Source organism: Lates calcarifer, linkage group LG1 (assembly GCF_001640805.2).
Source record: "Lates calcarifer isolate ASB-BC8 linkage group LG1, TLL_Latcal_v3, whole genome shotgun sequence".
Taxonomy (NCBI): Eukaryota; Metazoa; Chordata; class Actinopteri; family Centropomidae; genus Lates; species Lates calcarifer.
The window spans coordinates 5,623,377-5,637,787 of record NC_066833.1 but is presented as its reverse complement, the minus strand read 5'-3'; the positions used below and the strand labels follow the sequence as shown (position 1 = coordinate 5,637,787).

The following is a 14,411-nucleotide window of genomic DNA, read 5'->3' as shown; positions in this document are numbered from 1 at the left end:
ACGTATGAGCACAATCTGAAATCATAGCATGATTAAAAATTTGGTTAGAGGATTTTAAAAATTCAACCACAGTAAATTTAAAAAAATGACCCTGTTGACTCAACAATAAATATGACTACTGTAAGCACTGGGAAAAGCAGTTCTCGTACCTTGGTTTGGGATCCATTAGTTCAGTGTCGCTTGTCAGTTCCGGTAGCTGGATATGCTCCGCTGCATCCTGTCTGTATGTGTTGGCTCAGAGTTAGACGTTAAGACAAAGGGTTGAATAACAGCCTGACCAAGTGATTGGTGGCTGATTGTTTGTTCAGAGGATGAAGTTGTAAAGCAGGGGGGGCCTTGTGACTGCATGGTCAGGTCCTGACTGATTTCTCCTTGATTACCTGCAGGAGAGTTCAAGAGCCATAGAGCCTTCAAAGATTGCCAACTTCTATTTTATTTCTTATTTGTCTTTTCTATTTTATTACTTATTATTTTATTGTTTCCACTTATTTTATAGCTTATTTTATATAATATTTATGTTTTTACATTTAGCAGTAGTGGTAGCAGGTGTAGAGGGAGTGGTAATAGTGTAAGTAGTTTTTGTAGTAATAGTAGAACTGGGAAAAGTAACAGTAATATTGTGTTATTAGTAGTAGATTTATTATTCTCTCTCATCATATGTTGTCCAATAATCCAGTGATTCTGTAGTCACTGGTTAGAGGACATGCTGTTGATTCCTTTAATTATTTATCACTTGTAATCTGTCTGCCTGCCTGAAATCATCTACACAGGAGCTCCAAATGTGTGTGTGTGTGTGTGTGGGGGGGGGCTGGTGGGGTTAAAAAAAACTGGGAGATCACTATACTTGTGGGGTCCAACAGCTTCATAAAGCCCAAAGTGCTGGATCCCGCAAGTTTAAATGGCTGTTTGATGGTTAAGACTTGATTTTAGGGCTAGGGACTCAGTTACAATGGTAGGGTAAGGGACTAGGGAATGCATTATGTCAATGATGGCACTGCACAAAGATAGGTGTACAAGGATGTGTGTATGTGTGCGTGCACATGTAGAATAATAATTGTGTGACCAGGATGTATGAAACTCACAGAGTTAACAAATCCACCTCTGGTAAACAGAGAGGGCCAGCCCCAGCTTCCAACCTGTCAGTCAGAGAGGATCAGCAGACAGCATGATCACAGACACTCTCTCCCGTCATCACAGCTGCTGTCAAATCAGCTGACAGAGAGAACTCCATGTACGGTTATATATCAGTTTCACAATACAATATGCCCAACTTCAAGTTCAGTACATTTCAATAGCAGTTTGGTGTGTCAACATTCAATCAGAGAAATGTTTATATTTGTCTGAGTTGTACTGAATCTCCAATAATCAAGATGTCTTCAAAAGGACAAAATATGTTTTTCTCTTTTTCCATCGCTGATTCATGGTTATCACACTGAAACCAACATACTGTATGTGTTTCCAAGTAATGACCTCTCTGGCCCTTTATAGTTTTAAGTAATTAGTGTTAATCACACCATTTAGAGAAGATATTCAACAGTAATCTCCAGTAACTGTGAAGATATTAGACTAATATCTTCCTATGAATACATATATTACATTAATTATACATAATTAATATTACTTCTACATATTACAATATTACATTTTATCCTATTATTATCCCTTATTATTAGCCACCTGTTTCTTTCTTTTTCAATGTAGTAGTATGTCCTCTTGTCCCACCTAATGCTGCAATATTTGATTACCAGATATTACCCTTGTGTTTTTGGCCCATTATTACCCTATTACAAAAATGAAATCACACTATAATCACACGCTAGTTATTACCAAGATAGTACCAGGTTACTTTGTCATTACCATGACACAACCCCTGTATTAGCTAACAGCTTAACCATGTTCTGCCTTCTCTGTTCCACCTGATAGCACCACCTGCTGGCGAGAATAAATCTCTGCCAGCACAAAGCCCTTGCTACCTTTTGATTCAACTGTAATATAAAGTGTTACTCTTGTATCTATCCCACCATTACTTTTGCATGTTATTCTCTCTTGGACATTCCTCACCATATCAAAACTAAAATGCCTTATGGCAAAACAAAACTATGATGATTCTGTAGCCAGGTAATGTAGTTTCCAGCACACTCTTCATATGACTGAGAACAGAGCAAAACATTTATTTATTTTTTCCACAGGGACTGGAGCATAAGTGCATTTACAAAAATGTCACCTGAAGTCCATGATCCAATATTTTCTATGTATGAATAATTAGTAAAAGACCACAAAGTTAAGTACAAATCATTAAACGTGACATCACTTTTTTAACCAAAAAAAAAATCATGTATCAGCAACTCAATTTACAAGTAACAGCAAATTTGATTTTTAAGTCAAAAGCCATCATCAGTTTGCTGCTGTTCTGCAGACACCATGATATAGTTCAACACGGTCTTCCACTGGCAACCACTGAGCCACATCACTTGGAAATAAAGTGCTCCATAAAGAGCATGTCATTGGAGCTCATAGAGGAGGGTCAAAGTGTTTCTGCTTTCACTTTTCCCTCCCATATTTTTCCTCTAGACTGGGACTGAAACCAGTGTCTTCTTTGCCACAGTCCTGCTCTGCCACCTCATGATCATAATCTTGTTTTACTTGATCATTGTCTTGAAAGGATTATCTCTCATAAATATCTGCAAAAGATGAAAAGAGACAATTAGCAGGAACAGAGGAAATTCTGATTCCAGGTTTAACCTCATACTTCTCACTACGATGTGACTAAAATCTAATTTTAACCAATGTTTAGTCAAATTGTACCAAAATAACACCACTCATCTTACACAATTGTATACACATTCCGAACACAAAATCTACAATGTGCTCAGTTCTTACAGCATTTGTAGACAGAAGAGAAGCACTAAAGCACACTGTCTAATGCTACACACTGTTTTATCAAGGCTGAAATGTAAAGCCATGTTTACATCATACCAGAGGAACCAGGCAAACTGGGTAGATAAAGGTGTTAGCATGTTCTTTTTTTTTTTTTGTTTTGTTTTGTTTATATCACATATTCTGTAATAAACTAATTGATCAACTTCAGATGTCAAATGCAACCATTATTGGAGGAAATGTCAAAGCTGCACATCCCACTTGAAACAATTGTTCCTCCATGATGGCTGTTTGTATTTAGGGTAATTCTGGTGTGATGTAGACTCAGCATAATAACAAGCTGACAGAGGTCAAGAATGATAATGCAGGCTTGGTTTGTAAGGTCTTCAGCCTAGCATGTCAATTAAGTTTTGTATTTGAGAATACAATATCACATCTAGGTGCATTTAGTAGTTGTTCTTGAGCTTCTGGTCATATGGCAAGATCTTCATCAGCATATGGAGTTTTCCCAGTTCTTATGTGAAAATAGTGCACAAAAAAAGGAAATCTGAACATTTACAATTCCATTAAGAGGGCAAATTCTGTTAATGATCATGTAATATGATCAAAAGCATTGTAAGACTACGAAGTGAACATTGAGGTGAGCTTGTTTCCTCAAAGTCAGATGAACTTTAAGTCTCAATTGTTACATTATAAGTTCAGTTTATGTGGAAATGATCAAATATAGCAGAAATGACAAATAATCCTAGGATGGCTTGATATGGCTGACATATTAGGCTAGAAGAGGCTTTTCCAAGCAACATCCAGGCAACTAGACAGGTGGCTACATATGAACAAACTAAACTAAATCAATCAGTCCTTTATGGCATCACTTTCATTCCAAAACACAAACCAATTAATTGTTGAGATTCAGTTTTGATAAGGATGCGAGGTGAAGACTCAGATTTAAATTTGTCTCACATGCTCAAAAACTTTATTTCACCTTCACATTAGTGATAAGTGAATATATGTTGTCTCCACTCATATCATTAACATGATGCTCTCAAAATGGAGAACTTTCCCTAGAGGTCAACAGACTCTTCAACCAGAGATGGGTGGAAATGGTACCAAACTGGAATGAAAAGCACACAATGTAATGGCGCCTTAATGACACACTGTGGCTACAATGTAACCCATAGTAAGCGCTGTATCATTATATGTTACACTGACAATATAGATGCCATGATTGTATAGGTACCAGTTCCCCCTAATATTATCCTTTCTAGAAACTACAGAAGAACCACAACAGGCAGCAGTAAGATGTTGTGGCAGCCACCAGCAGCTTAAGTTGAGTTTCCTACCTGAGTTGTGTTGGATAAGAGGTGCTGGTGGCATGGTGGTTTCAGAGGAGGAACTGCAGTACGAAGATGCTGGCTGACTGATGAAAGAGGTATGTTTGAAAGTGTGGAGGGTTGGTGTTGGACTTCATAGAATGACGAGGTGAGCAGCTGATTGGTGCGAAGTTCAGACGAGGTTTTAGAAGATTTGCTTGGCTGTTTGGTAGGATGACAGGATTTTGGTAGAGGTACAGTAACTGACAGATTTTGAAGTTGTGGAGTGGAAGATTAAGGATTAGACAGCAGAAGCAAAAGGTTTTAGGGGACCATCCAGAGCATATGGTTGGTAGATTTTAGAGAAGAAGGCTTCATTTGATTTTTGAAGGTCAGAAGGCTTTAGAGACAGCCTTTGCTGATTTTGTAGGTGGTATCTTAGTAGGCATTGGGAACATGGTTAATTTTGTTTGATGTTTGATTTTTAAGGAGAAGTAAGGACATTGGTAAGAGCACATGGTACCAAATGAGAAATCTGATGAGGTGTTTGGTTTGTAATGAAGGAACAGAGGATTTTAGAAGAGATGGTTAGTTGCTCAGAAGGTTTCAGAGGAGATCAACCTTGGATAAGCAGGGGGGTGTTTCAGGTTCTTTGATACGGACAATTAGGGAAAGCTGAAAGAATCGGGAGATTTCAGAGAGGGAGAAAAGTGGCAGTTGAAACTTTGATGCCAGAAAATTTCACAGGAAGAGAAGAAAGACCCTCATTGTCTTCAGGAGGATGAAAAGTTGCATGAAGAAGAGTTTGGTAGGTGGGAAACGTTAGCGTTCACAGGAGGAGAAAGGAGCATAGATCACCAGAAGCAGAAGGAAACTTTTCGTGGATTTGAGGGCAGATAGGTGGGTGGACTGAGAGAAAGAGCAAGGGATTGATGGAAGGGTTGAAGTTAGGAGTACAGTGCATCAATACCTGCAGGAGTGAGGACCAGCGCTTGAAGGAGGTCAGATAAAGAAACAATCCCTCTCACCACATCGTCACTGTCAACCAACACCAAACGATGGACCTGATAAAAATAGGAAAAGTAAAAAAAAATAAAAAAAATACACACACACACATATATATATATATATTTTTACAACAGAATGATTGAAGGTTAAAGCAAAATGAAATGCTTCAAGATATATATATAGATACTAAAGTGGAGAGCGAGCATTAAATGTATCTGGTACATTTAGACAATGAGAGTCTCCTAGCTTATGCCTAGCCTACATTCAATAAAGATATGACAGTCATGCATGTGTATTGCATGTGTATTACCTCAGCCTTCGCAATGCGGTCAATGATGGTCTCAAGTGTTTCATAAGGGTAACACTTGAGGACTCCTTCCACACAGCAGGCTCTGGAGGCAATTGCCTCCTGCATTGTCATGTTCAGGTTGTTGTAGTTTTTCTGAGCTGCGAGGTTCTGAATGATGATAAAAAGAAAGAGAAATCAAATTATTTTGCCACCAGCAATTGGTTTCAGTTGAACATTTTGTTGTTAGTAGAAACCCCTACTGATGTGGTTCCAAAATAGTTTAATTAGCATTGTTACATTCACTGATGTAATGTTTACATGCATCTTTTATCTACTTTTTGTTATCATTAATGAATATATTTATAACAGCTACTGTAGTATGAGACTGTTTTTCTAAATATTGAAGTAGTTTTAATGATGCCAAGCTAGCCATTTTAACCTGTTGTTGCTAATGCAACAATGGCTAACAGTTAATTTATGGTTGGATTGATTTTTTTTTACTTTTACTCTTGTGGATTCTATGTAAATGTTTACAAGGTTAATTTTTGGATTTAAAATTGTTATTTTACTGATGATAATCAATACTTTTGTGAATTTGGAATTCATTTGAACAATTGGAAAACAAACACACTATGTATTCTATTTATTATTATTATTATTTACGGTACCTTTGGTCTAACTCTTGTTAATTGTTTCTTGCGTTTTTCTGATTTTTAATCACTATTGGATTAATACATTCCATTTCAGAGGTGGACAGGGGGACGGGGACCGCAATGACACATTAACCAGACCACAATGACATTTAAAACTAACTAACTAAAAGATGTGTGAGATTAACTTACAATGACATCAAACCTGGAGTACAATGCCACCACTTTACCTAAAGGGGCAACACAGCGAGACAGACAGACCAGAGATAGCACAGACAGACAAAATATATAGATAGATGTCAATTTATGTACTGTGAACTATTACGCATTAAACAAATATCAACCATTGGAAGACATCACAAGGTGTTCTGCTTAGCTGTTGACTGATGATCATGCAAATTTCAGCACCAATGAAAAAAAAAAACACACACACACGCACACACACACACACACACAATGAAAAAATTGAAAATTAGGTGTTTTAAACATTACATCATAATTTTCAAGCAATAAAATGGATGCAGTGTGTTTTGGAATTAAACCCTCCATTTACTAAACTGTCTAATACATAAAACAACTTAATTAAACCATTAGAGCCATTAAACTTCAGTGTAATGCAGGACTACCTTGCTCATTGACCACAGGCAGAGCTGACACTCTTCTTTCTACAAAAATGGTCAGAGCATCATACACAGAGGCTGATTCCTGGACTGTTGCAATCTGTTTAAAGGTACCGATCGCCACTTCATTGATCTGCTTTTGAAGAAACCTGGGTTTAGGTATCATGGATCCCTGGGGGAGAAGAAAATATATGATGATTTGACTGGAAAGTGTGTTCAGTGTACAATAAGTAGCTTTGTCTTTGGAAAATCCTTCCTTAGAAAAAGGTCTTCTGTATACTCACAAAGATGTGGAGGAACTTGAGGATGCGTTTGTGAGTGAGGATATGAAGGACGTTTCCCGATGCTGGGTCAATGACCGGTAGCCTGTGGATCTTATTCTTCAACAGGGAGTAGATGGCCTCAAACAGACTGAGGAGATGACAAAACTTATGATTAGGGTTTTAACATTCACACCTGATGGAAAAACAAGACACATCATGGGTTATCCTAGGTCTGCCTTAACTCTTTGTTCAGGTTTGGCTGACTGAGCTGAAAGACAGCAGGAGACCTGCCGATTTAGACTGTACCTTAGCTCATTCAACAAATATTCAGCTGCTGCTTCTCCATCTCAGGTGTTCTAGTCATCAATTTTAACATAATATTAAGGCTGACCCAGACAGATCTAATAAAAAATGGTGGGGTACCTGTGGTACTTAAAATGATACACTGCAAAATAGGCATACTGCACTATGTTAAGGGCTGTTTTCACCTGGAGTCAGGAGTGATGCTGATCAGTCTGTTAATGGAGTACTGTAGATAGATCTCTGCAAAGAGAGTGACAAGTTGTTAACAACATAAGGTGAATACAGATGATTTTAAAGAAATGCAATCCTTCTCTTGGCACTATATTAGGAGATGGTTGTGTTATACAGACCTCTCCATGTCTCTATCTTGTGTTCTTCAAGCTCATAGATCTGAACCTGCACAGAGAAAATATCTCAGATCCAACAATGATAGACTTCAGCCTGCAGGCATCATCATCATCAATCTAATCTGAGTCTTTTATGCTTTTTGCACTTTGATGAATGGCATGTCAACGAAATACCAAATGGCAACAGGCGCACAACATACTTATAGGTCGGCTTTAATCCAAAGGTCACAATGTAATTCAGAAGCAGAGCTCACCAGAGGAGATTTGTAGTAACGATGGAGAATGTTGATGAAGTCAGTGATGGTCAGCATACCTGCTCGCACACAGACAGGCACAATGCAAACATCAAACATGGATTTAACAGCAGTCTCTGACACAGTAAGTAATCTTGAGCATGTCCACATTTTTTAAGCAATTCTGTTTTTTGTGTGTAAGAATCATTATAACCTCACTGGGAATTTAGTGTGTGTTTAGGCTGAAAGTCTAGTGCACATGCACTTGATATATCCATTTAAGGCTGTGGCTGTTTTAATTACAAGTAGCAAACAGACACCCATAGACCTGGTCCAAGTGTCATGACAATCAGCTCTCCATGTTAAGTGAGGTGATAGTGTTGTAAGCACAGATGTCATATAGTTGACCTGCTTTCCTCTGAATGTTGGCAAACAAACTGGGCCGGCGTCATGTGAAACCTCCTATCCACAGTAAGGAAACCTGAACCCTCACACCGGAGCCTCTGTGGGTCACACACTATTAACATACAGCACTTATCTGTACCCGGTAACAACTGAACTGTGTCTGTATCAAATTAGCAATGCTTGATTGCAATGAATGCAGAATTAGTCATTTCAACCAGGGAGCCAGAAAATGGATATTTTTTTCATTTTAATCTCCATGACTTGTTTTAACTGGGACACCTTACTAGCAGAGTCCCCCTCTCCAAAATGTCTACAAGGAGACTGGTGATTAAAACGTTATAACTGACAGAAATGATAGCCAATGATATTTATATCATATTTTTAAAATGCTAAAAAGTAAAAAGTAAAGTAACATCATGGCTGAGCAAGCAGTTGGATGTTTGCACTTTCAGTCACCAGTGGGGGGTGCTCCAGTATAAAAAGCTAATGATCAGTGACAATGAATCAGGCATATACTGTATACCTCTAATATGTGTATGCAACAGAGACAGAGATGTAGATGTAAGTACATGTATTATGGCTCACCCACAAAACACTGAAGCTTGCTGTCCCACAACGGTGCTGCTCTCACACCATTAGCCACCAGAGCAAAAAAAGCTTTCTTCACCTGACAAAAGACATGAAGTCTTTCAGTAATCACAACCAACAAATGATCATGCAGTTTCGGCACTTGCAGAGTGTGTATGTGTGTGTGTGTGTGTGTCGTCAAAAAGAGGGATATTGTATGTCTAAAAAAAGGCGTCCCGTACCTGTAGTGTTGTGTCAAAGATGACCAGCTTGGAGCTGGTAGGGATGGCATCGTAGCAGCAGTGACTCTTCATGAAATTTGTGTATATGAAAGTGTCAGGGTCTGGGCCTGCAAAAGCATGTTTTGCATATATACAGCCACCTAAAAATAAACAATTGACAACATCATGTTACAATACACTGGTAATGACAGATGAAATTATCTTAAAGCCAAATCTCAGCAACATCTCTCAATAACCTGGATAAATTGTCCATATACATAGTTGATACTGGGCAACAGCATGTGGTTTTCATAATGAAGTCAGTCAGGTTTGTTTTGTTGGCTGTGACAAAATGGCCAATACCTGACTATTTTATGATTGATTTCCTTAACCACACAGCTGCAATGTACTCTCCAGTAGTACAACTAGTAGGCTGTAATAGCAGAGGAATGATCTATCAACAAACTAACACAATCTTCTCTTCTTTACCTCTGTTCTTCATTGAAAGGACATCTTCCTCTTCATCCTCTTCCTGGTCCATCTCAAATAACGGAACCTGGAGAAGAAAATAAATCAGAGTTTACTGAAGGCCCTGAGTTTACGCTTTTAAGACTTTACTCTACCCACAGCTCTGCAAGGACACTCATCCATGCTTGATGGCTGGTCCTCTACTCCATGAAAACCTTTAACATCTCTCTGAGATTTGAGCAGTTGTGTTTAAAGTTGTTTTAAATTTAAGTTTCTGACTGAGACCTGACTGAGACTGAGACTCTCTGTGACTAATATGATTAGATACACCAAACTGCATCTCACTAACCAGCAAGCTAAATGCATCCAAGAGTTTTGAGTTCTGAGAGGCTGTATGCAGTCACTGGATTCAGCTGCTGTTGAAAAAAACAGCTTCAGTGTGCAAACTGACTGCTCCTAAAACCTGAATGTCTTGTTTTCTATTGTTTACATGTGTTAAATATTCATAAAACACAAAGACAGATAACTTTGTAGTTGGATGAAATGCACCTTTGATGGAGCTAGGCTATCAAAGAACATTATATATCACATCATTCAAGACTAGTCAGTGCATGGAAAAAATGTTTTCTTTCTTAAAGCCATTCCTTAATTTAGAATTTGATCTAAGACCATTTCAGTGACAGAGCCCTTGGAGTTTTTCTTGGACAAGATCACCTCAAGTTGATAGTTTGTTGCAGAAAAAATTGCTATTGGACTATTTGGACTATAGAGCCCAGGCAAGTCCAGACATATCATGGGGGTTTGCTGGGGGGGAATACCTGTCCTCTGTGGTTTAGCACTTGCAGCTAAACACGTGTCATCTGTATTCCAGCAGAAGTTGGGAGACATGTAATGAACTAAGAACATTTGTTGTGGAAGCAGCTGTAAGGAGTGTCTACACTCCTTACAGTTTGCTGCCTCATGTCATGGCAGCACCCCAAATACCTTGGTTTCAAATGGTAATTAAGGTGCTCAAATGGCTGGACTTTTTAAACTTGACCTCAGTGCACTGAGGCTTAACAACCTGACAGAGTGGGAGTGAAGTGAGGTGAGAACATTATTTTGAATAACAATTTTTTAACATAAATTTAAATGTTGCAGAGGTCATACAATGTGCTATGTCTGCAGTTTAACTAAAATTTAACTTGCCCCAAAGCTGATGCCAATTAATAGGGATAAAAAAAAACTGTTTAAACCACAAAGCCAGGTTCGAAAGGCTGTGGTCCGTGAGCTACAGATGAAAAAAAAACGCCCTCTGAGATTCCACAATAACACTTAATAAATATATATATGAGAATATGTGTGAATATGAGAATATGTGAGAATAGAATTTTACAAAGATGCAGTTTGAACTTGATGTTAAAACCATTTTCAAGATAATGTTATGAACAATATGGTATGATAAGGTATGATATGATAAATAAGAAAATATGGGCAACATGGGGAATGAGAAAATAAGGACAGAATATTAGTCATACAATGAACCAAATGATGATTAAACAGTAACAAAATCAAAATCAGGGTCTCAGAGGCTCTGTTGACATCTCACAGCTTAACAGCTACAAAATTAGTATCAGTGCAGCCACACACATTCTTTCTTTGGGCACTATACACAGATAGCTAAGCAGCAGACCCATAAATGGTTGAGTTGCATGATACATCAATTATGAGACCTATTTTTACTATAACATTTTTATTCACTTCAGTATGTTAGTGTCAGATTATATTGCCTATTACTTCATTTAGTGAGTGTAAATCAAGAAATAGGTTTGTAAACTCTGGAGATGCATCATAATTGTATCAAAAGCACTAATGGCAGTATTATCCAAACACAGCAGATTAAAAAACAGTCTTTATCTTTGTTTAACAAATCAGGTGGTACTTATATATACAATATCATAATATCATCAGAAATCAAACTGTAGTGTATTTATTTGGGGGGATTTCAGCATATATTTTAATGTGTTCACTCATGCTGTCAGTATTCTCATTATCTGAAGCATTATAATGCCCTGTGAATGATAAATCGAGCAGTTGGAAAACTGCATTGGGAATTTAACTTTAAAGGCCAATACATTCTGTGGACAATGAGCAAAGAACTACATAACTGACATTTTTGTTGTAAATGAACACCACACCACTTTTATTTTGCAAATAAGTGGCTTGAATCCATGAAATTGGATTTGTCTCTGGGGCTAATGTTTTATGGCTTCAATAAAGCTCAGTGTCAGATAAAGTCCCCATGTCCCCAAACTCAACAAAAACATTGGTGAGTAAATTGTATCTCTGTCTTCATCTATATAATATCAGAATTGATGGCCAAAACATAAAACAAAGACCCAAGCTGTAAAAAAAACAAACAAACAAACAAAAAACACCTCAAAACAAACAAAAAAACAAAAACATTTTTTTTTTCATACTTTGTCTCAATATAACTCATGCACTCAAGATGACTTGGAAATCTTAAGGCATTATTTAGTTTTATTTATGACCTCACTAGTGTAACAGACTTTTGACAAATGTAATATGATGATCGCAATGAAACACCAGGCAGATGAAGATCTCAGTTTTGGTGTATTTCTGATTCCCTTGCAGTGGCCTCATTTTACTTCTTTCTCGTATATCCTGCGACTGAAGAGGCTGCCCCAGCAAGACTGACCTTTCACCTCCCAAACAAATTAGCATTAGTTAACATTTTCCATCCTGTGGTGATTTGGCTGTGCTTACAGTTAAGGTCATAATATAATATTAACATCCGTACAGGTTGTGAGTGTGAGTCACTTAGGTAAATATTAACAGATGATGCAAAAAAAGTGCTTATTGTGATTAGGGCTGGGCATTGACACTAGCAATGTAAAAGTAGACCTGCAGTTTTTTTTTTCTTTTGCAGCTTCTCAGTTGCAAAGTCATGTCCAAACACACAACAGGGCACACGTTTCAGTTTCCAACACAAACAGACATCCAGCATACACGGACAGACTGGACCAGAGCAGACGGTGAGTCAGCAGAATGCCTTACCTCTGGAAGAGGCTCCATTGCTGGGGAAGAGGAGCAGGACGTCTGCCTCTGTGGAACCAGACCGACTGGCGAAATCTTGGGCATCAAAACAAAAGATTACAACACTCCGACATACTGTTCACCTGAAACATCTGTGAAGATCTGCTACCATGTCAGATATGGTAGTGGTGCCAGAGTCCAGGCATAGTGAAGAAGGACAGAGGAGGAGAGGAAGAGAAGAAAGAAGAATTGGACACAGAGAACAAGGGAGAAAAGGGAATCTGTGCACCACCAGCCAGCTTCAGACAGCTGGGTCTGAATGTCTGGGAAAGACTGAGGTCTAAATCTGGACTGAGGGGTGAGAGGCCTGTGGCATTCACAAAGAGAGAGAGGGAGAGGAGGGACAGTGGGAGGGGAAAACATGTACAAGGAAAGCTCAGGGGGCTAGAAACAGACAGAGACACTACATGTTTGTGTGGTGAAAGGCATTACAAGCACCTCTTTATCATCCATGGTGAGGACTTCAGGTGGCAGCATCATTCAGTTGAGCCCTGGCTGACAGGACTATTAACACTGATGTTTCAAACTTGTAGATGGTAAAATTATCAAGTTTGTGCAATCTGTAATCATGTAATTATGCATGATATGTAGCTCAAAACCACTTGAATGTTCCTAAATACAGCTGAACAAACTGGAGGTGTATTCCTTCTGGCTGACAATAAAACCTGAAGAATTAAAGAAGAAACAAAGGATTCTTAAAACTAAAATGTGTATTTGGCTGCACGTTAAGTCAGTGTATAATAGCTGACAACTAAGTAGGTATAAATATAACAGCAATGTTATTCTGACACAACACAAACAACTGGAAGAAGCACACAGCTGGTCTTTTAATGTGGTTAATGTATTAGCAAACAGCTATCAATTTGCACATCTAGCATAGATCAATATTATCTTTTATTTAAAGTTGTGTTTCTTGACACTTGATGGATGTTAACCAAATATTTCTTTATATCTCTTTTAAGTTCTGTTATGCATCTAAATAAAATCGTGAGGGAAATATTTGTCTCTTTAGCTGCTAATACTCCACTATGTTCACCATCTAGTTGTTAACTTTGCCTGTTGTTGGGCAGATAGCGTACAGTGACAGAAAAACAATGCTGATGAGAATCGTGAGAGTGAACCAGTATACTAAAGTGGTAGGCAGTAAAACCAAAACAATGAGCTGAAAGATGCTAAAATGCTCTGTAGAGTTGAGGAGGAATACAAAGGTGGGTGGTACATTTCTGCCAATTCGTCACAATGACAAATGGCTTTCACATCACACACATTTGATCCATTGTTAACAAAAGAGAAAAATTAGACTAGTGCAGCTTTAAGGGTTTGACAGTCCTACTGTGGGAGATGTTCAAGTTTCATTGGGCCATTACATGTCAAACTATTTATAGACACACTGAACTCTAGTAACACCCCCCCCCCCCCCATTCAGAGTTGTGAATGTATATGCAGCCTTAAAATTCACTAAAATACTGATCAGACATGTAAAAACATTTTGAAAATGATGAATGAAATGAAATAAAATCAAAATATTTACTAAGAAACCTTCAAAAATTTGGTGTAAATTTTGTCACACCGCTATTACCTATTGCCCCTTTAACTCCAGCAGAACATCCTCTGTTAAGTCAAAGTTGTGTACATATAAAAATTAACTATTCAAAGTAATATATTGAACACTGCAGCAATTCACTTGTATTTGTTGATGCCGAGACCTGTTGGATAAACCACTCACTCCAGGAGATGTTGGTTCAATAAAACTC

At 38.0% G+C, this 14,411-nt stretch overlaps 1 protein-coding gene across 3 annotated transcripts; it reads right to left on the bottom strand.

Moving 5' to 3' along the window:
* Nucleotides 1–2,147: 2,147 nt before the first annotated feature.
* On the bottom strand, nt 2,148–13,187 carry prkag3b (protein kinase, AMP-activated, gamma 3b non-catalytic subunit). Of its 3 annotated transcripts, none has more exons than XR_001959282.2 (14): nt 12,619–13,181; nt 9,583–9,649; nt 9,115–9,254; nt 8,891–8,972; nt 7,922–7,980; nt 7,671–7,716; nt 7,506–7,560; nt 7,039–7,165; nt 6,761–6,926; nt 6,327–6,364; nt 5,506–5,652; nt 5,158–5,251; nt 4,218–4,409; nt 2,148–2,681 (listed from the first exon to the last, which is right to left on the bottom strand). XR_001959282.2 is itself a non-coding variant. In XM_051068204.1 (14 exons), the coding sequence occupies exons 1-14, from the start codon at nt 12,700–12,702 to the stop codon at nt 2,640–2,642; spliced, it is 1,224 nt and encodes a 407-aa protein (XP_050924161.1). In that variant the 5' UTR covers nt 12,703–13,187; the 3' UTR covers nt 2,148–2,639. The 3 variants fall into 3 exon arrangements, 2 of the variants coding, with proteins under 2 accessions (XP_050924161.1, XP_018516225.2); XM_051068204.1 differs by having other exon boundaries at nt 4,218–4,294; nt 12,619–13,187; XM_018660709.2 differs by lacking the exon at nt 4,218–4,409 and having other exon boundaries at nt 12,619–13,180.
* Nucleotides 13,188–14,411: the final 1,224 nt, after the last annotated feature.

Bases quoted from the DNA above. Each gene is read 5' to 3' on its own strand.
- prkag3b (XM_051068204.1), bottom strand. From the start codon at position 12,702: ATGCCCAAGATTTCGCCAGTCGGTCTGGTTCCACAGAGGCAGACGTCC. The intron at 7,561-7,670 runs GTCTGTATAACA...CTCTCTTTGCAG, and splicing joins CAAGATAGAGACATGGAGAG to AGATCTATCTACAGTACTCC. The intron at 5,653-6,326 runs GTAAGTTAATCT...ATCATCATTCAG, and splicing joins ACTCCAGGTTTGATGTCATT to AACCTCGCAGCTCAGAAAAA.